The 25,655-nt window shown below is 42.5% G+C and overlaps 1 protein-coding gene across 3 annotated transcripts in view; it reads left to right on the top strand.

Moving 5' to 3' along the window:
- Nucleotides 1-25,655, top strand: part of KIAA0319 (KIAA0319 ortholog) — a 59,338-nt gene that overhangs the window by 24,733 nt on the left and 8,950 nt on the right. For all 3 annotated transcript variants that reach the window (XM_040588452.1, XM_040588453.1, XM_040588454.1), the window contains 15 exons: nucleotides 4,872-5,055; nucleotides 7,257-7,361; nucleotides 8,017-8,114; nucleotides 8,495-8,582; nucleotides 9,146-9,238; nucleotides 9,841-9,973; nucleotides 11,840-12,068; nucleotides 13,893-14,016; nucleotides 15,088-15,220; nucleotides 16,100-16,248; nucleotides 19,339-19,490; nucleotides 20,621-20,759; nucleotides 22,579-22,738; nucleotides 24,009-24,151; nucleotides 25,505-25,627. In XM_040588452.1, the coding sequence (XP_040444386.1) occupies nucleotides 4,872-5,055; nucleotides 7,257-7,361; nucleotides 8,017-8,114; nucleotides 8,495-8,582; nucleotides 9,146-9,238; nucleotides 9,841-9,973; nucleotides 11,840-12,068; nucleotides 13,893-14,016; nucleotides 15,088-15,220; nucleotides 16,100-16,248; nucleotides 19,339-19,490; nucleotides 20,621-20,759; nucleotides 22,579-22,738; nucleotides 24,009-24,151; nucleotides 25,505-25,627 (2,053 nt within the window). The remainder of the gene's footprint in view (nucleotides 1-4,871; nucleotides 5,056-7,256; nucleotides 7,362-8,016; nucleotides 8,115-8,494; nucleotides 8,583-9,145; nucleotides 9,239-9,840; nucleotides 9,974-11,839; nucleotides 12,069-13,892; nucleotides 14,017-15,087; nucleotides 15,221-16,099; nucleotides 16,249-19,338; nucleotides 19,491-20,620; nucleotides 20,760-22,578; nucleotides 22,739-24,008; nucleotides 24,152-25,504; nucleotides 25,628-25,655) is intronic.

The raw sequence follows: 25,655 nt of genomic DNA on the forward strand, positions 1-25,655 counted from the left end.
CTCGGCCCTTTTGGTAAGGTGACAGGCAGCACAGGAGGTTGGGGTCAGTATGCAGAAATTTTCTTTTGCCACTTGTTGGCTGTTTCTCTTTTCTGCCACTGTTCCTGCCTCCTTGTTTCCTCTGCTCCGGTGTGGGCTTCTCTGTGTGTCTTAGTCCCCTGGGAGGTGGCGTGGAGTCTTCTTCCAAGAGTCTGTCTCCAGCCCTGTGCCCAATAATGACCCTTCCACATCACCCCTCTCCTGCTGTCCATCCCACCCACCTCCTCCCGTGTTCCTGCCCCCGGTGGATATTGCCCTTTCTTAATTGTGTCCAAGTGGTTGCAGTTTTGGTGTGTGGTGGATTGTTTTCATCCACTGCCAAAACAAGGACCGCAGGGGTGACCCCTGTAGCCAGTCCCCTGACACCCAAACCCTGCCAGTTATGTCTAACACAAACTTCTGGCTTGCCTTCAAGTTTTTTTGGTTTGGGAATGGCACTCGTGACTCTAGTAAAATAAGATGCTGCCTGTGATAAATTCTGGTGATAGGTTTTCCTTTTTAATGTCTCTTTGTCTAGCAAGCAGATATTTTAATCAAATCTCATATGGCGATATTTGTGTTTCCTTCTCAAAAAAAGTTTCTTTGGAAACTAAATTTTGTTATTAAGGAAATCTTAAGTTTTTATACTGGAGTGAAAAGGCTGGGATGCCTCCAAATAGTTTGGATTATATACCAGCAAGAAAACTCTCAAACTGTGGTCTTTTTATATAGATTAAGAAAATATGAAGGTCTTAAAAACGTTTTTGCTAATAACTTTAATGAAATACCCTCTGTTCATTGCATGTTATACACTTTCCTATCCTATGCTTAATTCTACCACAGCTATTCTATAACTCTGTTCCTAAATCCATGCTGACACACTGTTCTGCAGCTTCCAGACAAAGCTGTTTTGACAAGCAAGACAGAGCAGGTGGCAAAAATGCTGTTCCTCCCTTCACAGTAGTCATCAGGATGCAGTGTCCTTGGGTGCTGTATTCTTTGAGCAAGAACCTGAAGAGAGATTTTAAACTGCGAGACCAACCAAACACAGGCCTCCGGAGTCTGTGCCCTGGGAGCATCCTTGCCATAAATGCAGTCAGGTATAGGGGGTTCTGTATGTGACTTGGGATAGAGCATTGAGTTCAGAGTGATCTTATGGACTGCCACCCTCTAGCAGCTCAGTAACTTGTATACATTTAGAAATCTGTAGAGACTAAATGTTGTCAAGCTGGCCAAGTCAGAAATCTGCAGTGCTCCCATCCTTGAAGTGAGATACCTGGGAAATATTCATTGTCTTTCTAAAATTCCCAGTTACCTGCTGATCTGTTAAGCAAGGTAAAGTTTTTGAAGTCTTAGATTCCAGCTACTGCTCTGTTGATAATGCAGTGTGTCAAACATTTATTCAGTAGGTTAGGCCTGACTTGTCCTGAGTGTATTGGATTTGCAGGAATAATGGTGCACTCAAAATACATAAAGCTCTACCTAAGAAAGCTTAAGATGGCTAAGAGAATATACGTAATGAGCCTTTTAAAGTCTAATTGGTATGCCTTCAGAATTTATATTTAAGGGTTAGAATGAAGTGAAATATCAGAGTTGTTCATATCTTATTTTGGCTTTATTTCAGTTTTGAGGCCTGTGAATGCTCAACAATTGTGTTTGGTTAAAAATGCATTTACTTAATCCCTAGGGGATCCTAGGATCAGGAATAAGAGCCCTGAAGGATATTTTGATATTTAGATTTACTTGTCAAAAATACTTATTTCTTTCTCGAAGTCTGCACTTCTTGTCATACAGTATGATGATTTGCTCTTCTGCAGCTCCCCAAGTACATAATTAGTAGAGGTCATACTTGCTTGAAATCATTAGATAATTGAATGCAGAGAAGGATGGAAAAGCATATCAGTGAAAGAGCAGAGTTTCACTGCTGACAGGGCTGCTCCTCGTGTGATTTTCCAGGTGAACGAGAAAACTGTAGTACCACTTGCTCTATGTAGTAGTCATGTGCAGAGGGGCATGGAGGAAACAGTGCTGGGGAAGCAGTCGTGAAAAATGCAACACCAGCAGCTATCGACTCACCAGAGTCCTGACCAGTTGTCTTTAGGAGTTCTTCATGCTCCCTTGAGGGGGAAAGGTGGGTTGCCTTGGAGGATCAGGATGGAGCAAGGCAACATGGCTGGGCTCATCCTTCCCATCCACAGGGAGAAATGAGAGTGCCAATCTACGAGGTCAGCCAGGGACCAGAAGTGGGGAAGGATTTCTCCTTGGTGTGATGCTGTTGCCAGCACGGTAACTTTGAGCTTCTCCAGGGAACTGCATGACTGTTTCTTTCCTTTTGAATTATGAAGGTGTTCTTGTTTTCTGTTGGAATTCTCAAGAGATTTGTGCTCAAGTCAAACCCTGAGAACTGAAGGATGTGGGCCCTCGTGGTTGGTGTGTTTATTTTGTAACAAGCAACAGTGGCTGTACAGGTGGGTTAAAGCAAACGAAAAGCCCCCAAAGCCCATATCAGCCGAACTGCCTACTCTGCTCACTCCCAGGAGGAGTCTTTCTTTTCTTCCTTTTTCCATTCAGTTCCTGGAATTTAGGTTAATCTTGCCTTCCACATCTGTTCTAGCCTATCTCTCCATAATAGTTTCTGCCTGAGAGCTCAATTTCTGGTACTGCCCTTGCCCCAGTTACCTGCTAGGCAGTTCGCTGCCTGCTAACATTCATAGTTTAAGCTCTCCTGTTGGCTGTGACACCGCTTCAGGTGTGACAGTGCCACAGGGCACCTTTTTTGACTGCAGAGCCTTGCTGAGGCTTGCTGACTGGAGAGCTGCTCTGTGCTGCTGCAGAACAGTGTGTCCCAGGAAAGGTGCTTTGGAGGTGCCTTTGTCTCCATCTGTCCTACAAAGCCAGGATGGCTACTTCTCAGTTGATAGATTGGCAAAGAGCCAGGAAAGGAGGAGAGCCAGAGGAAGCTCCAAGAAGTAGATTTCCCTGAAATGTGGAAGGCAAAGAAACACTTTGCTTTGCCGTAGTGTGGTAAAAGATGATCTTTTTGGAAGATGTGGGTTGGAGTGAGCATGTAGAGGAGAGGTGTCTGGAGGAAAGGCCTTTAGGCAAGTTATGAGGCTTGAGTCTGTGTGTGATCATGTTGTTGAGGGCGAGATTCCTGCCTGGGGTCTAGGGCTGGCATGCTGAAGGCACTGCCTTGGCAGAGCTGCAGTCCCTGGTCCTGCTGCCTGTCCCAGCTGCTCAGACAGATCTTGCTGTCTGCATAATGAGCACAGCTGGAGGTTTGGCCACAAAAGTGCTCACGTTACCTGTGTTATGGGCCCATCTGCAGATGCAGTTCTTGGTGTGGTTCTCAGCCACTCCCACTGAGTAGGCAGCCGCAGTCCCCAGCACTGTGTCACTGTCCCAACTGTGCAGGGATGTTTTCTCTCTGTCCTTGTTGAAGGCAGAGAGGGGGTTCTCTGACTTCCACACTTTCTGTGCCCTCACAGGCTGGGAAGCAACAGTCCCTGACTTTGCTTTCCCATTCCCAGCTGCACGGGGAGCTTTCCATCCTGCACAAATCTAAGGCAGAGCTGCTCTTGTTACCTAGGAGGCAACAGGCTGCAGAATGAAAGTGGAGCACCTGAAATACAGAGAGAAGCTGAGAACTGGGACTGTTCAGCATTGGGCAGAGAGGGTTCAGGGGGATATTACCAATGTGTATAAATGACTATGGCAGGAGTGAAGAAGATGGAGCCAGGCTCTTTCCAGCACTGTCCAGTGACAGGACAAGAAGCAACGGGCACAAACTGAAGTACAAGGAATTCTGTTTGAACACTGAAAATGGTTCTCTTTTTTTCTTGTGAGGGTGGTCAAACAGAAGATGAAAGAACAGACTTTCCAGACAGGTAGTGGATTCTCTGTCCTTGGATATATTCAGCACCTGACTGGACATGTTTCTGAGCAGCCTGCTGTAGTGGACCCTGCTTTGAGGAGCGGGGTTGGGCTTGGCTGTCTGCAGAGGTCCCTTCACACCTCAGCCATTCTGTGATAAGAGTGTACATTTTACCAACCTTAATAATCCTATTCTTCATTTAATAGATAATGTACAAATATTAGCAGTATGTTATGTCTTCGTGTGCCACACAGTAGCCATAATTGGCAAAATGCTTTTCTCTAAATTTCAGTCAGAAATAAACCTTGAGAATGGAAGGAAAAGCTATTGGCCTGGTGAGACTTACGTGTCATTGAAAGGTGTTGGGGCATGAGAGAGAGGGACAAGGTGATGGGCAAGGTTAACGCAGTGCTGAGATCTGCAAAACTTGCTGTGTGCATTGCTGCAGTTCTGATTTACTAACATGGTGGGTCAGTGAGAACAACACTACTGCTTGGTGACCGAAGTAGAGATTTAGGGTGTTAGTGGTGAGGAAGTAAGACATGAGCAAGTGTTGGTCAGAACAGATGTAGTAGGCAGCAGGGATTCTGTTAACATTTCTGTGTGTACAGCATGAAGACAATAATACCACACAGACTTTCTGTCATTGGTTTTTAAAGGTTTATGACTATTTAGACCTGTCCTACTGTTCTTTCTTGAGATTGTTAGCTTTAGTTGTATTCCAGGTTACCTTGTTTTGATGACTGTAGGCTACACTGCTCGGCATCTGAAACTTGGCAAATAATTAGCATTGCTTACAAAGCCTGATGGGGAAAAAACCAGTCCTCCTTTCATAAATATTCTGTATGAATAAAACATCCTAGTAACATCAATCAATAGGTGTACCCTACGTGCTATTTAGAAAGAGCATACCTCTAGATCAAGAAACGTGGAAAACGGCTCACTTATGACAACTCTTTCCCTATAATTCATTTTTCAGACTGCTACGCCTTTCCCTTCTTCAGACAAACCGGATTTTCCCCCACATGTGTCGGAGAAAACGCAGACTCCCACAGCGGCCCCAGAGAATGTCACTGAAGATGGGATCATGCTGCTTCCCACTAATACTGTGCCATCTGAGCCCATGCAGCAGTTCACACTGCCTGCTACTGCTGCTAAAGCAGGTAATGTTTCAGCATAGCTGGAGATCTGAGGGGTACCTGCAGGTTGGACAGCGGGCGGGGATTGCTTTACTACCGTCAGGCTTCCAACCTGTTAGTTATGAGCTCGCTCTTAATCCAAATGTAACATCATTGCACTTTAAGCCTGTAGATTTACAGTAATGCTGCGAACTCCAGACCTCTTGGACAGTTACTTCTGAGGCCAAACTCTTACCAAGGTCATTAATGGGAAGTGATAACTCAAGTAAATACAGCAAAGTAAAAAGCAGAGGTTAAAAGCCTTTTTGAAATGGGTTCATTTTTATACTTGGTGAGAAATACCTGAGGCTTTCCAGAGTTTCAGAATAGTCTATTCTAGCCATGCTGTTATTTTTGTGTGACTCTTCAGAACACTAGCCCCTCTCAGCAGCTCTTCAGTAGAGTTCCCACTATATATAGTCAGATACCATGCAGCAACATAGGTGGGACCAGAGGAAGCTCAGCCCTTAGTAGAAGAGAAGCCTAGCCCTTAGTAGGGGAGAAGGTGGCCTCCTCATATTGGAGGGGAAAAATGTTTTGCTCTGATTTCAGAGCTGTGAGGAAGCTTATCAGACTTCTAACCGTAGAGCAAAAGTGTTTATTTTGAAAAGGGCATGTTTAACAACTATGTCCTCTGTAGCTGTGTTAAATTCTGTGTGTACGTTAGCATATTTCCTTTTTCCTGCTGAGTTCCCTGCCTCCCTGTGCACCCTGACAAAAGGTGGAGGGGCCATAAGAAGCAGAGCAGCACAGATGTGTGTTCTTCTGCACTCCTGATGTACTGAGGGATATGGAGAGCTAAGCTCTTTGTTTCCTGGTAGAGCAGATCTGGTTTGGGATGTTCTTGGCACCATCTGCCAGACTTCAACCTGCCAGCCAGGATAGTGGTAGCAGGTAACAGGGAGATGAGCTACAAGAGATCCCTCTCCAAGGTCATTATTACCCTTGAGTGTTGACTAGGCAGCTCCTCCTTCACTGGGGGAGGCTGAAGAGTACTCAAAAAGGAGCTTAGAAGAAGAAGCCGAAGGGAAGGTTGTGATAAATCTCACTGTAAGTACTGATTTGTGCAAGGATTGCCTCAAGTTTGTGTGTTCTCAGCCCTACTGTCTCGCAAGTCTTCAAGCCTCTCCTTTGGTCGTCACCCTCATCTGGCCATTTTTATTCTCACCTCATGTGGAGGTCCAGGTACAAACCTCCATTCCACTGGTGTCCTGTGAGCCATTATGGAGCTTTGGGTGCATTTAAATAGCAGTGGTAGAAAACATGATGTCAATGTGGCCTCTTCATCCATTTTTAGACCTGTCCGCTGCCACTGCTGAGTAGGTTCGTGCTCATCTATTCAGAGTTTGTAAGTTGGATGTTTAGATGCTAGAGAATGTTGCCATTGAAGAAACTTTGTTCTGTGGGTTCCCAATATTAAAAGGAAGACATTGAAAACCTTTGAAATACAGATTTGTGGGAACCTGTCCTGAAGTTGTGCTTGGTATGTTTCTGTTGCGGTCTGGATTTGTGAACTTTGGCATTTTTGAAAGAGGAAAGAGTTTTCACAGATGAGAAGCAGGAGGGTGTTCCTGGGTGGTGGATTGGTTGAACCTGCAGTTCAGCTATGAAGTAACACCTTTGCCCTGCTATACAAGTGGAATTTTTTAAAGGAACACTGAACTGGACATTGAGGCATGCCTCACAAGTGCCACACAAGTGCAGAAGTCATCTTCGTGAAAGAAGGTGTGATATTAGAGTTCTAGTATGGACTATGTTACTTTATTTAATGAGGTTTGTCCTGGTGCAGATGGCTTTGTCTTCTGTAATCACGTATTTTTTAATTCCTGCAGTCCCATCCAGTTACTAAGAAAAATGCATAATTCTTTTTGCAGAGCAATGTTACCTGTGATAGACAGAAATATTTAGAATGCTTTTCTCTAAAACAAAAGTAGGGGAAATGACACTTCATATTTTGGGAAGAAGAAAAATTTTTTTGTTTGGTAAAAGGTGAAGGAGCCGTAGTCATCATTATAAGAAGAAATTGCTCAATACATAAGCAAATAATATTTTTTTTTTACTTATCTGTGCCTATTCACTGTAGAGTGTTTATCAGATTTTACTTAATCCATTACAAGTAATATTTGAAGATACTAAATTTATATCCATCCAATCTGTTAAAACATAGCATTCTCATTTTGTCTTAGATACAATAAAAGAACTTACTGTGTCTGCTGGAGATAACATACAAGTGATGCTACCCAAAAATGAGGTTGAACTGAATGCCTTTGTTGTACCGCCACCACCTACAGGTGAGTTGCAAGGAGATGCACACACCACCAACCTGTAAATGCAGACAAGTCTGATGTTATGTGAACATCTGCACCTCAAGATAAAACAGTCTTTCTCATCTCCTACTACTCCCTTTTTTGTGGCTTCAACTACAGAGAAGATTGCCGCCTTTGGATTTTTGAGGTTGCTGGTTTTTTTAAGTGGCTTTTTGTTTTCAGAACCTGAACTCATTAACCAGATGGTTCAAGAAAAGGCCTGTGGTTTCTACCAAAAGATGATGTGGTGCAGGTTATAGCATCTTGCTGTAAAGCAGAGGTGGGGAAAAGTAGGTTCTGAATACAATACTTACGTATTCTTTGCTGCTGCAGTTTGGAAGCTGTAGTTTTAAGGTATCTTGTAGGTAGGTATGTTACATGCATTTGCTTCGCATGAAGCTGGGTTTTGTGAAGAAGTCAATTATTTGTGAAGTCTGTTGCATCCTTGCTGCTTTACCAAGTTACAGCATACTGTGGAAGTTTAACATGTATTAGTACTGCATTTTGCAGGCTAATCAGTAGCAGTCATGATTTCCTACTGTAGCATTTTATCTGACAGATGGTGAACTTGATTTCTTTGTTGCATGGGCTTACCTTGAAGGCAAAGCTGATTACTCTTATGCTGTTTTATTGCTCTTAGAAACAGCCTACACCTATGAGTGGAGCTTAATCAGTCACCCTGCTGACTATGGTGGTGAAATGGAGCGCAGGCACAGCCAGACCTTGAAGCTCTCTCATGTAAGTGAGCGTAAGCTCAGGCTCATGGTGTTTGTGTGGTGCTTTCACAGGATTCTAACCTCTGGGGAAGGGCACCTTGATTCAAGGAGTTTGAATGACTGCCAGACTCTCTTCATTTGCATGTGTCACCAAATTTTTGCCAGACTAGAAGTGGCTTTTTTTAGAGTTCTCTAGTAATTTTCTTAGAATAAAAATTCCTAAGTGTTTGCTTTGTATTCCCACTTCTGAGCATTGACTTGTGGTCTTTTGTGTGTGTATTTGTAAAAGGAGCTCTAGATTTCAGATATCTGTTTTTTTCTGTTTAAAATATGATTGGCAGATTTATGCATACTGCTTTTGTATAATTCGACATGTAACCCAGTTTGTTCTGTTTGTCTCAGTTATCAGTGGGACTTTATGCCTTCAAAGTGACAGTTGCTGGTGAAAATGCCTTTGGTGAAGGTTTTGTAAACGTCACAGTCAAACCAGGTAAATCAGTTGGCTGAAATAATGAAATTAGTTTCTTCAACACAAGTACAACATGCTTATCTAACAGTTTGTTATTTACTGTCTGTCAAGGGCATCTGGTAGTCCAGTCACGCAGATATGTTTCAGATCTTGGTGCCTATAAAGCGTTTAAAGGAAATTGTGAAGGACCTTGCTCACTGTGTTAAAGTGCTCTCTGGTCTGGTAACCTCCCCAGGCAAGGCCTGAGATAGCATCATGTCACCTTTTATGGTTCCCTTCTCCAGTATTGCTAGGAACAGCAATTAAGTGCAGAACCGCTCTAGCTGCAAGTTACAGGGCACAGATCTTATCTAAATTATACCAGTTAGAAGTGGCTGCAGCAGTTCTGCTGCGTCAGCATACTCTTCAGTAACCTTTTCTCTCCCTTGTCCAAAAAAGACAGCAGATTCTGCAAGGCTGTCAATCCTAGATTTAAATCACTGGGAAATGTTGGTCTGTAGAGTTAATAGATTAGTTTTGCCAGGGCTTTCACTACTGTTTGGTTTTTTTTTCTTTTTTTCTTTCCTCTCCTCCCTGTCTCATAGCAGTCAGAGTTAACCAGCCACCTGTTGCCGTTGCTTCACCCGAAGTACAAGAAGTTTCTTTGCCTACAACTTCTACCTTCATTGATGGCAGTCGTATGTACTGGACCATCCTGTGCTTATATTCTGGATTTATAATACACCATTACAACAGTATTTGTCAATTACAAGTGAAATTACTTCTTGCTCTATGCAGAAGTCTTCTAAATCATTATTTACTGTGGGAATTTGAGTTCAGTTATAAATTACTTCAAACAAAAAAAGTGGTAAAATCCCTGCTTGGGGATTGAGGTGCAGTGTGTCGGAGGCTGCTGTATCCAGAGAGCAGCTATTCCTACAGCCTCTTGTCCTGCCCAGAAGGCCTTGGTGCCAGTACAGCTGGGGCCATGGTGGAGAGCTGTCACACAGGGTGTGAAGAGATCTCATAATTGCATTCATAATTACTGAGAGCAGGCAAGTTGGAATGTGCGGAGTCTGAGACCGATTTTTGTGTGTGTGAAGAATTGTTTGTTTAGACAAACCATACCAAATGGAACTTGTAATCTGTGGTTTAACAGCTATGGTACATAAATCCTGTTTGAATATGCTTGAAAAGATAATTGTAGAAAACGTGTTAGGGATCAGTGCATGAAAGGTTTAGTATTCATTTCAGCAATTGCTACAAGAAACTGATACGGTTTTCCTTTTATTGAATATAGAAAGTATAGATGATACGAAGATAGTGAGTTACCACTGGGAAGAAATTAAAGGTCCTTTACGAGAGCAGAAGGCATCTGCTGACACACCTGTCTTGCACTTGTCTAACCTTGTTCCTGGAAACTACACCTTCAGGTACCGGCACAGATGCTTTCCTTTTGGTGTTTTAACTATTTCTGTGATGTCAGTTAAATGTTTCTCATTGTGCTTACATATATTTCCTTAAACAAAAAACTAAATGTTTCTTCTGCGTGCTGTTACCCTTCATTTTGCATAGTGGAAAGGCATAGGAAGAAGTTTTATTAAAAAGTGCTTGCAGTGATTTTGTGATACTGGTGAAGTGATACTTCACAGCACGACATTATGCAAAACAAGGCATCTGAAATGAAATACCTCCCGCTCCCATCAATAACAACTGTGACAGAACACTTTTATTTTTTTATTTTTATTTTTTTCCAGCTTACAAGTTGGCAAGTGTCCTGAGATGAAAATCTGCAGTCAGACTGTGAAAGTCATCCCCTGAAGGGTAGTGGCAGACAGAACAATATTGGGAGACTGATCCCTGCAAGGCATCGTTGTGTGCTGATTTCAATAAGTCATTCTGTTCTTCATAAAAGCCTTTGCCTTGCTACTCTTTTTCTCCATTTATGCATTGCTGAAGCTGGATTTTGTCCAGACAGTGGAAGCAATGTTTGCAGTTCTGGGTGCTTTAATTAAAATCAAAGTTCATTTTCTGAACTTTTTAACTTAAAGCTTAGTCTGTGCAGAGGCAGACTTCCCACTGACCCAGCCTGGGTTATTTGGCTGCCAGTGTGTGACAGCCTGCCAGTCACTGTATTATGTATCAGTGTAGCATCAGCAGAATGTTGAAGCCAGTATATGCATACGTTAAATGTGGTGCTTTGCATAAGCTTCACCAAAAATTGCATAGCTTCACCTTTCATTATATGTTCTTTACTGAAGTTGTTCCTTATTATACAGAGGCAGAAATGACCATAGGATTTTTTTCTGTATTAAGAGGGGCTGAGCTTGCTTATAAGCAGTGCTCTTAATTGTGTTCCAAACCTCAGGGAAATAAGAAATCACTTGCTGTATCTGTGTACCTCTGGGGGAGGCTGAGGTACTTGAACAAATAGAGCAGCATGTTCAGACTTAAAGGAAATGAGCTGGTCAACAAAATCTAGTGCTTCTGATGCATGGATGTGCACTGACAGCAAAAGTATGTGTTCCGCAAGAATTAACGAGCACTAACATTTTTTCAAACATAAACAACAGAATTAACTAGTTTTGTTGCCATTTGGGAAAAGCTTCAAGAGTGGTTCCCTTTTCACAGCAGAGGTGAATTAGAGATGTAGTTGGTTCCCATACTACGGAGGACAGTCTTCCATCGCTTTCAGGTGTCTGCAGCAATCTCATTTGAAGCTGATCTGTCCTCGTGTTTCTGAGAGGTAGTAGTGGTTCTTTTTAAACCCTGAACTTTAGTTTTGTGACTTGACATATTAAAAAATCTGAGCTGACACAAACTTCATTAAAATCAGTAGCAGTGTGCCACAGAGAAGTAAGAAGTTAGGAACCGCTGCTGTGCTATAAGCAGAGCTTCTGAACATCCACAGTAGTTTTGGATATAGGTGTTAACTGGGACTGTTCTGCTGTGGCTGATGAATGAAATCCCTGTTTCTCACCAAGTAATTTTTTTAAAGAATTTGTATTTAAATCTGTTGGAAATTGGCGAAGTTGCCAGGGGAAGGGTTTCATCTGGGATCCAGAATACAGAATAGCTAGGGTTTTGGTTTGTTTTTTTTTTTTTCAAAGGTTGAAAGCTGTGTTTGAAAACGGTCTTCTGAATTTCTTTTCTACCTCAGCTGAGCAATACGTGTTTCTGAAGCTGAAGTTCATAGAATCAGTGGCTCGGTGTTAGGTGGTGTTTGAAAAAGTGCTTTGAACTTGGACTTGGCAGAGATCCACCTTAACAGATTTCCAATATTGTTTTTACTGTTGCAGACTCACAGTGATTGATTCAGATGGAGCAGCCAATTCCACCATTGCATCTCTGACTGTTAACAAACCAGTGGATTACCCACCTATTGCCAATGCTGGACCTAATCAGGCAGTCACCTTGCCCCAGAACTTCATTACGCTGAATGGAAACCAGAGCAGTGATGACCATGAAATTGTCAGCTATGAGTGGTCACTCAGTCCCAAAAGCAAAGGCAAGGTTGTAGCAATGCAGGTATGTCTTTCTTCTCGCATAGGATTGAAAAGCTCTTTCATCTCCAACATGAGCAAACATCCATATACCTAAGTAACTACTCGGAAGCACTGAAATATCTAGAGTACTGTTACTCTTTTTTTTGTATTTTTTTTCCCCTCTGATGTATTCACCACTTATTTTAGATACAACTTTTAATTACTTCTCATCACTTTTTTTCATTCCTTATGGCCATTTCTGATTCCTGCTGTTGTTTGTTCCCTGGTGGTTTGGGAAGACTTTGAGTTCCCTATATCCGTCACTGGACCCTGCTCCACAGGTTTCTCTTCTGAGACACTGAACATGCTGAAAACTGGTTTGGGGAGAATGTGGTGATTGTCAGGGTTTTCTTGTAACACTTGCTCCTGGAGAAAGTAGGACTCACAGAAACTTAATTCTGAGTGAAACATGACAAGACTTGTGGCAATGTTATGCAGCCATGCACTGTGATGGGGGTTTTTATGCTTGGTAAAACACGGGTTTCCTGTGAAGGCTAACTGAATTTATTTGCATGGCTGTATTTTTTTATTTTTAATCTGAGGAAAGCTAATAAAAATTTTCAGTGGACTTGCACTCAGTAAGTTGGAGATTCTTGTAGCTCTGTAGGTAGTTGAGGTAATTAGCGTAATGAAGCCACCTGAAACTCAGAAGCCATTGTTTATAAGAAATTATTTCTGCTACATTGCCAATGCTTTAGACCTTCAGGACTGGAAAGAGATCACTTTGTAGATCATTTTAGGAAAGGAATGATATTGATACAAGCCTATGCTGTAGAGGCATTTACAAATCTATGGAAGGGCTGATAGCGTAATGGTTTATTTCTATTCATTTACCAAGACAAAAGCTTTCCAAAAGCATCCATGCAGCCTGAACTTGTAGTTTTTAAGAGCTTTTCAATCATAAAGAAGCCTTCTTGAAAGAAGGGAATGACTGTTTGACATATCTAATGGATTTATTGGGTATTTAATGTGGAAATGCAAGAGCATTTTACAGTTTTTTCAAGAGCCTAGTAATCTTCATGTCCCTAAACCTGAGGTTGCCGGTCTCAGGTGTGTTACATGTCACATTGTACACTAACTGTGGGTAATAAGTACCTCTGCTTGTCAGTTAATCGTTTATCGAGGCCCTTAGTTCTCATTATCATCTTTATATAAAAAAAAACCCAAACCCCTAATTGCATTGTGATTCGTTATTCCTCATATGAGAGATGCCACAAACGTTTATTTTATTAACAAAATGACCTATAGCTGAGCCTGGTCATTTTACGAGTTTGTATAGCTATTAATCAATACTGCTGGAAGAGTGTACTTGGGACAGTCATCTTGTTTAATATTCCATAAGCCTGGGATCAAATCAAGATTGGTCTTTTATTTAACAATTTTGGTAAATATTATATTGAATAATGTAATTATGTTTGTTTTTAAAATACCTCTAAGGAAATGGAATAAACTAGCAATTTTCGACAGTGTTTAACTTCCTAATTAAGAAAGTTTATCCCATGTGTTTCACAATTATTGTTGTTCAGAAAAACTGCAGTGCTTAGGTCAACATAAGAAACTAAGGTTTATTGTCTACAGGTATTTTTATTGTCTACGGGTATTTCTCTGGATTGGTAGGGACAATTGTAATAGTGAATACGTTACATCTGTTATCAAATTTTAAGTCTTTGTCTACAAAGTGCTTGAACTGCTTGCTCAAACTTCTTAGTTGTGAAGGGTTTAATTAGTATTTGCTCTGTAAGGTGTTTCATAATAATGAGCATTTCTGTTTTATCTCACACTCTCCATCTTCATAAATGCCACGTAGGGAGTGCGGACACCGTACCTCCAATTATCTGCAATGCAGGAAGGAGATTATACATTTCAGCTGACTGTCACAGACTCTGTGAGGCAGCGGTCCACAGCTGAGGTCACACTGATTGTACAGCCTGGTAAGTCAGCTGTCAGGCATGTCTGGGTCCCTGGGGGTGGGCCTGCCTGATGCCTTAACACTGTCCTCAAATGCCTCACCTCCTGGCATTGCACCACTGAAACAGCAGTCAGAATGTCTGGTATCCCTGCACCGAGGACTCTTCCGGCTCCATATTCTGTCAAAGCAAACAGTTAAAACAGATGTAGAATCATAGAAAGTCCAGGTGGTGGTTCTAAGAGCTCACACTGGCCTTGTTACATAAGGAAACCTACACAGAGATGTGTTTGAGTGTGCTGCTAAGAGCTAAAATGTAGCTCTTGAGTTTAATGTCCTACAAAGTCTGTTTTTGCAAAGCTGTTCAGAGTATCAATCGGTGCTGTGCTCAGTTTTCTTAGTGTTTTGCAGTCCTCCTTCAAGAATCCTTGTGTGATTTGAATTAGAACTGTGTTGTACTTTCTAGGGAAAAGTATCAAGCCAGGAATTTTCAAAAGCTACATCTCTCACATGTCTGTTTAGATCTGGGAGCAAAGTGAAGAATAGGCCCAAATGGTCTGGGCCTCATGTGATATTTTTTTTTTGTGCTTTTCTTTGTCTTTGCCGATTACATTCAAAGTGGCCTTTTCTGCCCACCTGAAGGTCTTGCATTCCACCATGGGGTAGTGCTTTATTTTTGTTGTTGTTGCTTATTTCACATCTTTTTGTAGATGACCCCTTCTCAGAAAATTTTACAGTGGGCGTTTGCCACAGAAATCAAGAACACAGATTGGAAGTACAGTGTGTGGTGGTGCCTTTTAGTGGGAAACTAGAAAGGTGCTATTGCTGAAGTCAACTCTAAGGGTATAATAAATACGCAGGAAAATGGTAGCATTGCCAGTTCTACCATGCCACAAAAGCAGAGGGTGAAAACAAAATAAGTTATACGTTCCTGTACTAAATCCTCCAAGGCTCTGAATTGGCACCAATTCGTGGCATGCTGCTGGCCCTGAGTAGCAGAAAACCTGGGCCAGTGTCTTCCTCAAGGGCAAAGAGATTGGCAGTCCTTGCCAGTGACTGCATAGCAAATGTCATACACTAAATATTACTTTTACAGAAAATAACAGTCCTCCAGTAGCAGTGGCTGGCCCTGACAAGGAATTGATCTTCCCAGTAGAAAGTGCTACACTGGATGGAAGCAAAAGCCAAGATGACCAAGGCATCGTCTTCTATCATTGGGAAAATGTCAGGTATCTAGATGTTTTACTAATCTTCTGTAAAATAGAGAACAATGTGAAAGTGATTGGGTGTCAGAACCTCTTATGCAGTTGTGTTAGGTGATGCACTGTTGGAGAACTGCTTTGAGGATCTTCCCATGCAGGTGGATATAGGGTGAGAGACAGGTATTTTAAAGTCAACTTGGAAAGCTGAGGCAATCTCTGCCTCTGTTTTGCAGTGTGTCATCTTGAGGCCTACTGTTACAAAGTTAAGTTCCTGCCATTTTCTCTTCTGTCTCCTGTTAAAAAGCGAGTAACAGGCTTGGGTACCCTCTTGTAATACACAAAGTTTTCCCATTTGTCCTTAGAACTTGGTTTTCTTACTCACTTGTTTGTTGAATAATAAGGTAAAGTGAAATCTTTTTAGCCTGAGCTTTCAATAGTAAGTAACTAAAGTGCTCTTGAATGATCATTGAAAGTGTTTTACAAAAGTTTGTTATATGCAAAACAATTGATCCTTACTAAAAGAACAAGGTATTTGCTCACACAACTGTCACGTCTATGGTACAAGAGGAGGTTTGCTGGCACCCTGTACATGTTTTGAGTGGCTCTTAGAGCAACAGCATTTGCCTCCTCCCATAAAACAGTGTAGTGAGGAGGCTGAACTTTTAGGGTACTTTTTTCTACTCTTCTGATACCTGGGTATGTGAAGTTTGAATGCTTTGAATGTCTTGAAAAAATGGATTTAGGAATTCTTTGAACTAAACTCATGTCTCATCTAGTTCTTTAACCATCAGTTCTTATAGTGGTTGTAGAACTACAATATGCATAAAAGCAAACGATACAAGCAATACTGCTGAAAGAACGATTTGGTTCGCTGTGCAGGATTATTTTTGAGATGTTTTGTTTCAGTGGACCAAGCTCTGTACAGATGGAAAATGGTGACAAAGCAATAGCAACCGTGACTGGTCTTCAGGTTGGTACCTATCGCTTCAGGTTGACCGTGAAAGACCAACAGGGCTTAAGCAGCGCATCTGTGCTGTCTATTACTGTGAAGGAAGGTAAGCCTAGCTGCTGCTGCTTGGAATATCATAGGCACCTTGCAGGTTGGTTCAGTCACTGACAGGCTGTGAAGGAAACCAGACGGAAAGGGATGATGTATTTCTTGTCATATTTCAAGGGTATTCAAGAAGAGTTAATGGCTATTTTGTAACAAAGTATATGTGATTGGTAGAATCAACTTAGCTTATTGCAAGCTTTTTAAGTATGTGCAGAATTAGTTGTAACAAAAATGCTCCACAATACTGCTTTTGACCACTGTGTGTCTACTTTGTTAAGAGGATATGTTTTTTTATTTTATTCTCATTAGGCTTTGAGCAGAAATGCAATTTTACTGTGGTTTTTAAGTAACATCCAAGAAATGAGGTTTCAGAGTATACCAATTTGCATTTAAAATCTTAATATTAAAAGACCTGTATTTGTTTGGGGGTTTTGATACAGAGAAACAGTCACTGTCCTGGATTTCTGTATTAACTTTTCCCCCTAACATGCATGCTGTAGAAGAGGCTTTATGATAATAATACCTGTTCCCTGAGATCATAGAATTGTGTAGGTAGGCAAAGACCCACTGTTAAGATGATGTCCAACCATTAACCCAGCTCTGCCCAGCCCACCACTAAACCTTGTCCCTGAGTGTTGCATCTACAAACATCCCCAGTGCGGGTGCCCCCTCCCCGGGCAGCCTGTGCCGGTGCCTGACCACCCTTCCAGGGAAGAAATGTCCCCTCACCCCCACCCTAACCCTGCCCTGGCGCAGCTCGAGGCCGTTCCCTCTGCTCCTGTCGCTCCTTCCCTGGGAGCAGAGACCGACCCCCTGCCCACAGCCCCCTGTCAGGCAGCTGTAGGGAGCCATCAGGCCCCCCCCCGAGCGCCCTCCTCTCCAGGCTGCCTCCCCCCTCAGCCTGGTGCCCCAACCCCTTCCATGGCTCCATTGCTCTTCTGACAGAGGTACTGTCAGGTACTTCTGACAGATTTTATGGCTTTGACTTACATTGCATCCTCAAGTTTGCAGGTGGTGATAATCCAACCATCTTTTGCCTCATGTCCCTTATGAGTGATTTTAGAGGTCTCTGTGGACCTATGCCTCATTTTAAAGAAGGTGGCATAGTACATTTCAAATATTGTTTGGTCCGGAGTTTGGTGCTCTGTTGCATACCTTGTTTTCTGAGGGTAGCGATGCACTCTGGCTCTGCAAGTGTGGTACCTATACCGTTTATGAAATGATAGTAGAGTTTCATTAGACTTGTAGATGCTACTGTCTTGAAAACAGTGCAGCCTTGTTTCTCTTTCACTTGGTATCACTGCAGAATGAGTTAATCAGAATCACAGAATGGTTTGGGTTGGCAGGGACCTTTGAGACCATCTAGTCCCAACCCCCCTGGCGTGGGCAGGGACACCTTCCACCAGACCAGGCTGCTCCCAGCCCGATCCAGCCTGGCCTTGAACGCTGCCAGTGATGGGGCACCCACAGCTGCTCTGGGCAGCCTGTGCTGGTGCCTCACCACCCTGTAGTAAAGAATTTCTTCCTAATATCTAATCTAAATCTGCCCTCTTTCGGTTTGGAGCCATCGCCCCTTGTCTTATCACTTCATGCCTTTGTAAAAAGTCCCTCTCCAGCTTTGTCAGCCCCTTTAGGCACTGGAAGGTGCTGTAAGGTCTCCCTGGAGCCTTCTCTTCTCGAGGCTGAACATCCCCAACACTCTCAGCCTGTCTCCATAGGAGAGGTGCTCCATCCCTCTGAGCATCTTCATGGCCTCCTCTGGACCTGTTCCAACAGGTCTGTGTCCTTCTCATCTTGGGGACCCCAGAGCTGGATGCAGCACTGCAGGTGGGGTCTCATGGGAGCAGATTAGAGAGGGAGAATCGTCTCCCTCACCCTGCTGGCCATGCTTCTTCTGATGCAGCCCAGGATTTGGTTGGCTTTCTGGGCTGTAAGCGTGCAGTGCCAGGCCACGCTGAGCTTTTCATCCACCAGCACCCATACATCCTCCTCAGAGCAGCTCTGAAACCATTCTCCAGCCAGCCTATATTTGTGCTTGGGATTGCCCCAATATGCATCTTGGAGAAGCAGCTGAACTCAGTTTTACCCGTGTCCATTACTGGCTGAACTGTTTCAGGATTTCAGTTAGGTGTTTAGTCAGAAACACATGGCAACAGCTCTGCCCAAATGTGCCTCATGGCCTCATTGATGCTGTGAAGTGTAGCCACAGTATGTACTGAACGCAGTCACAGGTTCAGTATGGAAAATACTCAGTGCTCCAATAGCCAAGTTTAATCAACTGGCTTATTTTGAAGAGACAAAATCACTTGTATCACAGAGAACTCTGCTATTCTAAAGAATAGAGTTACAGCCAATGCCCTAGAGATCTGCCCAAAATCGAATTATTTATGTCCAACCTAATACTCAGACCAGCAAGGTATTTCACTCAGCCTCACAGCTTCCTGGAGCTCTGTCATATCAGTTGTGTTCTACACGAAGATCAGTGATGTCTCATTTCTGGAAAGAGAATGCGTTCGTGTTTCTTTGGTGTTCTTTGGCTGTACTCCCAATGCATGCCTTAATTTCACTGCTAGAAGTAAGCAAAAAGCATTCGGGAACTGGGTTTACTCTGAAGTTTCCCGATTACACTTTGCCTTAAATACAGGCATTGTGAAGATATAAGACCTTACACAAGCTTCTATCAGGTAATAAGTGATTCTGAAGATGAGAAGAGCCCAGCAGGGTGATCTCTTGCTGGGCTGTGTTTCCGAGTAAGAAAATCTTTTTGATTGACTAAGAAGACCTGATGGTTGAGTTATTGTGGACTGTAAATAGAGTACCCCACAATGCTTTTTGAAAAAGATCTGTTTGGATCGTACCTCCTATTGGTGTTCTCCTCATATTGCGGCTCTGCTTTTGTAAGGTTGTATTAATCCTGGAGCCAAATTCTGTGTACGCACTCATCCTCTCCCTGTACCTTTGTCATGAGATTCTGTCGTTACTGCCTGTAATCATCAGATAAAGAATTGCAGTGTGGGTGTACTGGCAATGGCATGTCACATTTCGCATGTTTTGAAAGCAAATCCTTCTCCTCCACTGTTTTTATGGCTAGAAAACAACAGTCCACCCCGGGCGCATGCTGGTGGGAAGCATGTTCTAGTGCTCCCAAATAACTCTGTTACCTTGGATGGCTCAAGGTCTGCTGATGACCAGGGGATTGTCTCATATTTGTGGATTCGGGATGGTCGAAGCCCAGCAGCTGGGGTAAGTTTCTTGAAGGTTGTAGCAAGTCAGATTTGGCTCTTGTTACTCGTGTAGTGTTACTGCAGCAGGGCAAGCACGTACAACTTAAAAGATGGTATGAGGCATGGTGTCTGTGTCTGGTTTGTCTCCCCTGCACGCTCTAATGCTTTGGTTCTAGGAGCTTGTGGTATGTTCAGTACAGCTACAGAATATGGTAGCCAAGTAAGAGGACTGTAGCAGTGTAGACTTAGGTGGGTAAGGCTTGAGATAGAAGAATAAAGTCGTGTCTCTTTAGGAGTATTTGATGACAGTACCAAGCTAATGTGTTTGAGAGAAAAATAATCTGAAATCCAAATAGTCCAAAAGAGGAAGGGTCTGAGAGTGCAAAAAGTGCTAATAAAGACTAAGGAATCATGTCTGGTGCCAGATGAGGGGAAACTTGCCGTTTGCGATGAAAATGGTGTTTGGCACTAGACGCTAAGATACCTTGCCTGGCTGACCACAGTGAGTAGCCTGGGTCATTAGGGCAGTGGAGTCTGCTCTCTGAGTAGGGACTTCAGGAAGCTGAAGTTTCTATGTCAGCTACTAAAACTGTGATAACTTCTTCTGTCTACCTGCACAAAGCGTTATGGATAGCTCTTTGCAGTCAGGAAGATAGTAGCGAATCAGCCAGAACTGGGAGAGGAGAAAGCGCATGATAACTAATCTTCTAGAAGCAATTCATGTGAGTGTATGAGAAGAATTGAAGAGATTCAGCTTAATTATAGCTGGCAGAGATGATAGTTGGAAATACATGAAGTCTGAGGAAAGGTAGTAACTTGGAAGCTAAGAAAGCAGAACTAAGGATACTGGAGTGGAAATGAAGAATAATAATGTACCTGTTTCAGATTTTCAGGCTGATGAGTACTTGAGAATGTCAGCTGTTCTGTGGAGATTTTTTTTTAAATGGAAATACCCATACTGTGCAGACGTCCTCATTAACTGCCACCTCAAAATTTGCATTGCTCTGCTATAAACTGTCGGTAGCACCCATTTGTCGCAAAAGCCAAAGCAAGAACTCACGCTGTCATACCAGATACCCAACTTGATAGTGATACCTGCAACTTTCTCTGAGGTTATAGTCATCCCACTACCTTTTTTTTTTTTTGCAGGATGTGATCCACGGCTCAGACCACGAAGCAGTACTGCAGCTAACCAATCTGGTGGAAGGAACCTATACTTTTCACTTGAAAGTGACGGATGCCAAAGGAGACTCAGATGTTGATTCAGCAACTGTTGAAGTGCGGCCTGGTATGGCAATTAAAAGGTCATCGATACGTTGTGGATACCCCATCTTTTGTTCTCCTTTTCACTTATTTCAATGTTGACAAGATTGTCTCAAGTTAAAACACAAAAGCAAACAGACCTCTCTCTTCCTACCTTCTTATTGTAGGGCTGAGGGAGTTAGAAAAAGACATAAGGCTTCTTAACTGTCAATTACACCATTGCCTTACTGGAAGCATAAATAAATAAAAATAATACTTCCTAGTTAATGTATTCATTAGGGTTTTTTGTTGCTTTTCATTCACTGTAGATTTTTGTTTACTTTTTTATAGTTAATTAGTTTGGTCAATGGAAAGAGATGGGAGCTGAGCCTTAAGTTTAGGTTCAAATGCTGCAATTCTGTGTTTGATGGTTGAAAGCACGTTTTTATACTTGTTTTCCTTCTTTCATCATGAAGGACAAAAACAAACATCAAAGGCTTCAAGGATTTTTAAATTGTCTTTTCATGGTTTGATATTGTTGAGATATATAGACTTATTTTCAAGTGCACGATAAATGGCTTTGTGATGGAAGCATAAGTTGGCATTTTGGGAAATGAGTCTGAAACCTTCCATCTGTCAGAGATTTCTTGTTTGTCTGGTTCCCAGGCAATGATTTTATTTCTGTTCCTCACTTTATCATTGAATGTAGTCACAATAATTGGCACAGGATTCTCATTGGATATCTGTGAAGCTTGGTTTTTTTGCAAGGCACTCTAGAAGTTCAAGTATTACTTAACAGAACCCTCAATTTGTGAAGGTAAACATATTTGATATTTCTCAGATTGACCATCCTCATTTAGAGTTGCTCACACAGTCTTGCGTGCCACCATGTGAGTCGATCTTTGCCTCCCTTTTCCTAGGTGGTAGCCAGCAGTAGATAACTAGCAGGGGACTTAAGAATTAGGCTTGCCTAGCACTTACCTCTGACCTTAAGATGACAGCATTTAGGGGAACAGAACTTGCTGTTCTGCACAGAAATGTGGTAACGCTGAACTGAAGTACACACTGAAGCGCTTTCTTCCAACTGGTGAGGTGGGTTGCTATCTTAGGACCCACCAGGTTTGTTACAGAGGGAATGTGAAAGTGTAGGTTAAGTACTTTTGTAAGAACACAAAAGGTTTGGGTTTATAAGGGATATGGGTCTTATGCAGGAAAACATAGTATTAATAAATACTTTTGAGTACTGCATGTTGTCTTACAATCACAGAACCATTTCGGTGGGAAAAGACCTTTGAGGTCACCAAGCCCAACCCTTAACCCAGCACTGCCAAGGCCACCACTAAACCCTGTCCCCAAGAGCCACATCTACGTGTCTCTGAAATGCCCCCAGTGCCGGTGCCCCCCTCCCCGGGCAGCCTGTGCCGGTGCCTGACCACCCTTCCAGGGAAGAAATGTCCCCTCACCCCCACCCTAACCCTGCCCTGGCGCAGCTCAAGGCCGTTCCCTCTGCTCCTGTCGCTCCTTCCCTGGGAGCAGAGACCGACCCCCTGCCCACAGCCCCCTGTCAGGCAGCTGTAGGGAGCCGTCAGGCCCCCCCTGAGCCCTCTCCTCTCCAGGCTGCCCCCCCCCAGCTCCCCCTGCTTCCCATCTCAGCCTGGTGCCTGAAACCCATTGCCTGTCTCTGGACCTCGATGTCCCTCTGGCAGCGAGGGGCCAGACCTGAGCCCAGGATTTAAGGTGCAGCCTCACCAGTGCCAGGTACAGGGAGATGGTCACTGCTCTGGTCCTGCTGGCCACACTGTATTTCAGGTGGTACTGAAATATTTGCCAGGCTCTGAAAGAATAGCATGTTTGTCTTCTGCCAGATCCCAAAAGGAGTGGTCTGGTGGAGCTGATTCTGCAAGTTGGAGTGGGACAGCTGAGTGAGCAGCAGAAGGACACCCTGGTGAGACAGCTGGCTGTATTGCTGAATGTTTTGGATTCAGATATCAAAGTTCAGAAGATACAAGCCTACTCAGATATAAGGTACAAAGATATCCTGCTATGTCTGGAAGAACTGTGATTTTCATTGACTCACAGCTCAGAAAAGATCATTTTGCAGCTAATTGTAAGATGACAAAAAATGCTATAGCTCTCAAGTGAATTTCTTCTGCTGTTGTAGAAAATTGATGAATTAAGCTCTCTGGAGACTCAGAACACTGTTCTGAGTAATAATAACTTAAAATTCTGTATATAGTTTTTATTATTTATTCTTTTAAAGAAATATATGTGTATATGGCAGTGTCTTTGTTTCATACAGTGCTGCTAGTTTTTCCTAAATATTGGATGGAGACAGGCAGACTTTTTCACAGTGAAGCAAGTATTATTTTTCAAAGTAGGGTTCTAGCTGTATCTATTCCCCTTTTCTACTTCCTGTCTAAAGTTTTGATACTCTTAATTATTTTATAAACATATTCCCATATAACCAGTGACGAAAATCCATTAATTGCAGAAAAAAACCTACACAGTGGGTACTCCTAAGTGTGTTATCTTACTCTGAAGTAGAAATACCCCCTCTACTTGATGTAGGGGGCTAGAGGTGGCTGTGCGTACCCAGAGAAGCTTCTCAGCATGATTGGTAGAACCTGTTGACACAAGTTATCTTTAAATTGCTTCTTGTTAACTATTTGGTAATTTAAAACCTATTTTGGTGTCTATTTAGCTTTTGGGGAATCTCTTAAAATTTAAAACCAAAGAGTTTGGAAAATCTGGCATTTATAGCTATGATATTTTTGATCGCAGCTTCCAATTACTGCTTTTCAGATAAAGATGTTCCCTGAAATGTTTGATACAGGATGAGATCGACACCATCTTAGTGAAGGGGTGGGAGGAGGGCTGCTGCATGAAGTTCTCTGGCTCCCTTGCTTCCAAGCTTTTCCGCGCCTCAAATTCAGGGTTTTTTTAAGTTCCTCAAACTGCATTGGAGTGCTTTCTGCCAGGTTATAGATGAGAGTGGGGAAAGGAAATGTGTACGTATGGCTCTTAGAGCAAGACTCAGGAAGACCAAAGAGGGAATTACATTTGCTCTTGTCCTCACCTTCTCTGAAACTGAGAAGCCAGAGAACTGTTGGTCCTGCCGGCTCAGGATGAAGTCCATGGCGTTTGGATGGAGTTGACTGATCCATGGACAGAGTTCCCTAATCATTATCAGTGGTGATACTTACTTCCCAGAAACAAACAGAACGAAAGTCTGTATACTGCATGCCTGACAAAAGTGCTCTGACAGTAGTCGTGACCTTAGCTGTTCTTTCTGCAGCACCGCGGTTGTGTTCTACGTGCAGAACGGGCATCCTTCCAAGGTGATCGAGGCATCGGATGTCTCACGAACTCTGCACATGCAGCTTTTGAAAGAAAAGGCTGACTTTCTGCTTTTTAAAGTCCTGAGGGTTGACACTGCTGGTATGTTTTGGTTCATGCTTGATCATCTTGGAACTTTGTAGGTATTTGGCTAACACAGCACCTAGAAACAGTGCATGAAAGCCTTCTGTCTGCCATCTGGTGTCTGGCCTTGGATGTAGCTTTCTGAAAGACGACACTGAAGATAATACTTAAAATGCTTGTTCATTTGTGGTACTCTGGCGCCAGTTACTTCTGTTCTTTTGAAAGGCAAAATCTGTAACAGCGGTTAAAAGCACACCTTAATCTGGTCTGCATCAGGAGGGCCTAGGGAATGAGCATGAAGATATCCCACTCATTGCGTCTTTTGTTGGAAGATGAGCGAAACTTAATGCAGCCGTAATATAGAATATTTCCTGTCTCTGGTTCATTCAGGCCTTTTAGTGTTCAGTAATGGGCTTGTAACGTAACTTCTTGTCTGTCTGTATGGGGCAAAATGGTTGGGCGACCACTGTTATAACTTAGTCTAATATGTAGACAGGCTGCTGGGGTTTTTTATAAAGACCCTTTTATTTTCCACAAAAAGGTGCATGAACTTCTTATTCTAAACCACTAATAATTTGAATCCTTTGTGATACCCATATATTATAGATATAATTTCTCCATAATTTAAAATCAGGACATAATGATCCAAATACAAAGTGAGTGAGCTCTAGTAATAAAATAGTCATTGATTCTGTAGTAAATTCTGTCTTTATTTACCTGTTGAAAAGGACTGCTGTTCTGTTGTTAAATGTACTTGGATTACTGAAATGCATAGGGTCACTTGAAAATATGCATTAATGTTTTTCTCAACATGGCAAATCTGCTACTCTTAAGTTTTAAGGGGCATAACTTTTTATTTTAATCTGATAAGACATATTGATCTAGCAGTAGTTACTACTGTAAGCATATGAGTTATGTAAATGTTCTGGCCTCAGATGCTGTAATTCTGTTTTGAAATACTGACATACACTCTAGTTTATTGGTATGATGTTTGGCTTCTGGTACCTGAGAACGCTGATATTCTTCAGTTCTCAGGTACTTTAGAAGTTCTTACAAATGCCATAAAGAAAGGAGTCAGGTCTGAATTCCATAACTTAAACTCATCTTTATTTCTGTTTAGAATAAACTGTTCTTGACTTGAATACAACTTTGATATTGTATGCATAAGATACATTCTTATCGTTCTTTTCACAGCCAGGGTCTGCTGAACTATAAATTTATTTAAAATGTAACCGCAAAGGAAAGGGAGATTTAAAATGTATCAGGATGTTATGAGCTAGATGCTTTACCACCAATCTAATCTCACAGCAAGAGGATGTGTGACAAGTTGCCCATTTACACAACTGACCCTATGTTTGGTTTTGTTCTTAGCCTGTCTTTTGAAGTGCTCTGGGCACGGACACTGTGACCCCATAACAAAGCGCTGCATTTGCTACCAGCTATGGATGGAAAACATGATCCATCGTTACCTAAATGATGGAGAGAGTAATTGTGGTGAGTTTGGGTGTTGTGGGATGTATTT

Source organism: Falco naumanni, chromosome 3, assembly GCF_017639655.2.
Source record: "Falco naumanni isolate bFalNau1 chromosome 3, bFalNau1.pat, whole genome shotgun sequence".
Lineage (NCBI taxonomy): Eukaryota > Metazoa > Chordata > Aves > Falconiformes > Falconidae > Falco > Falco naumanni.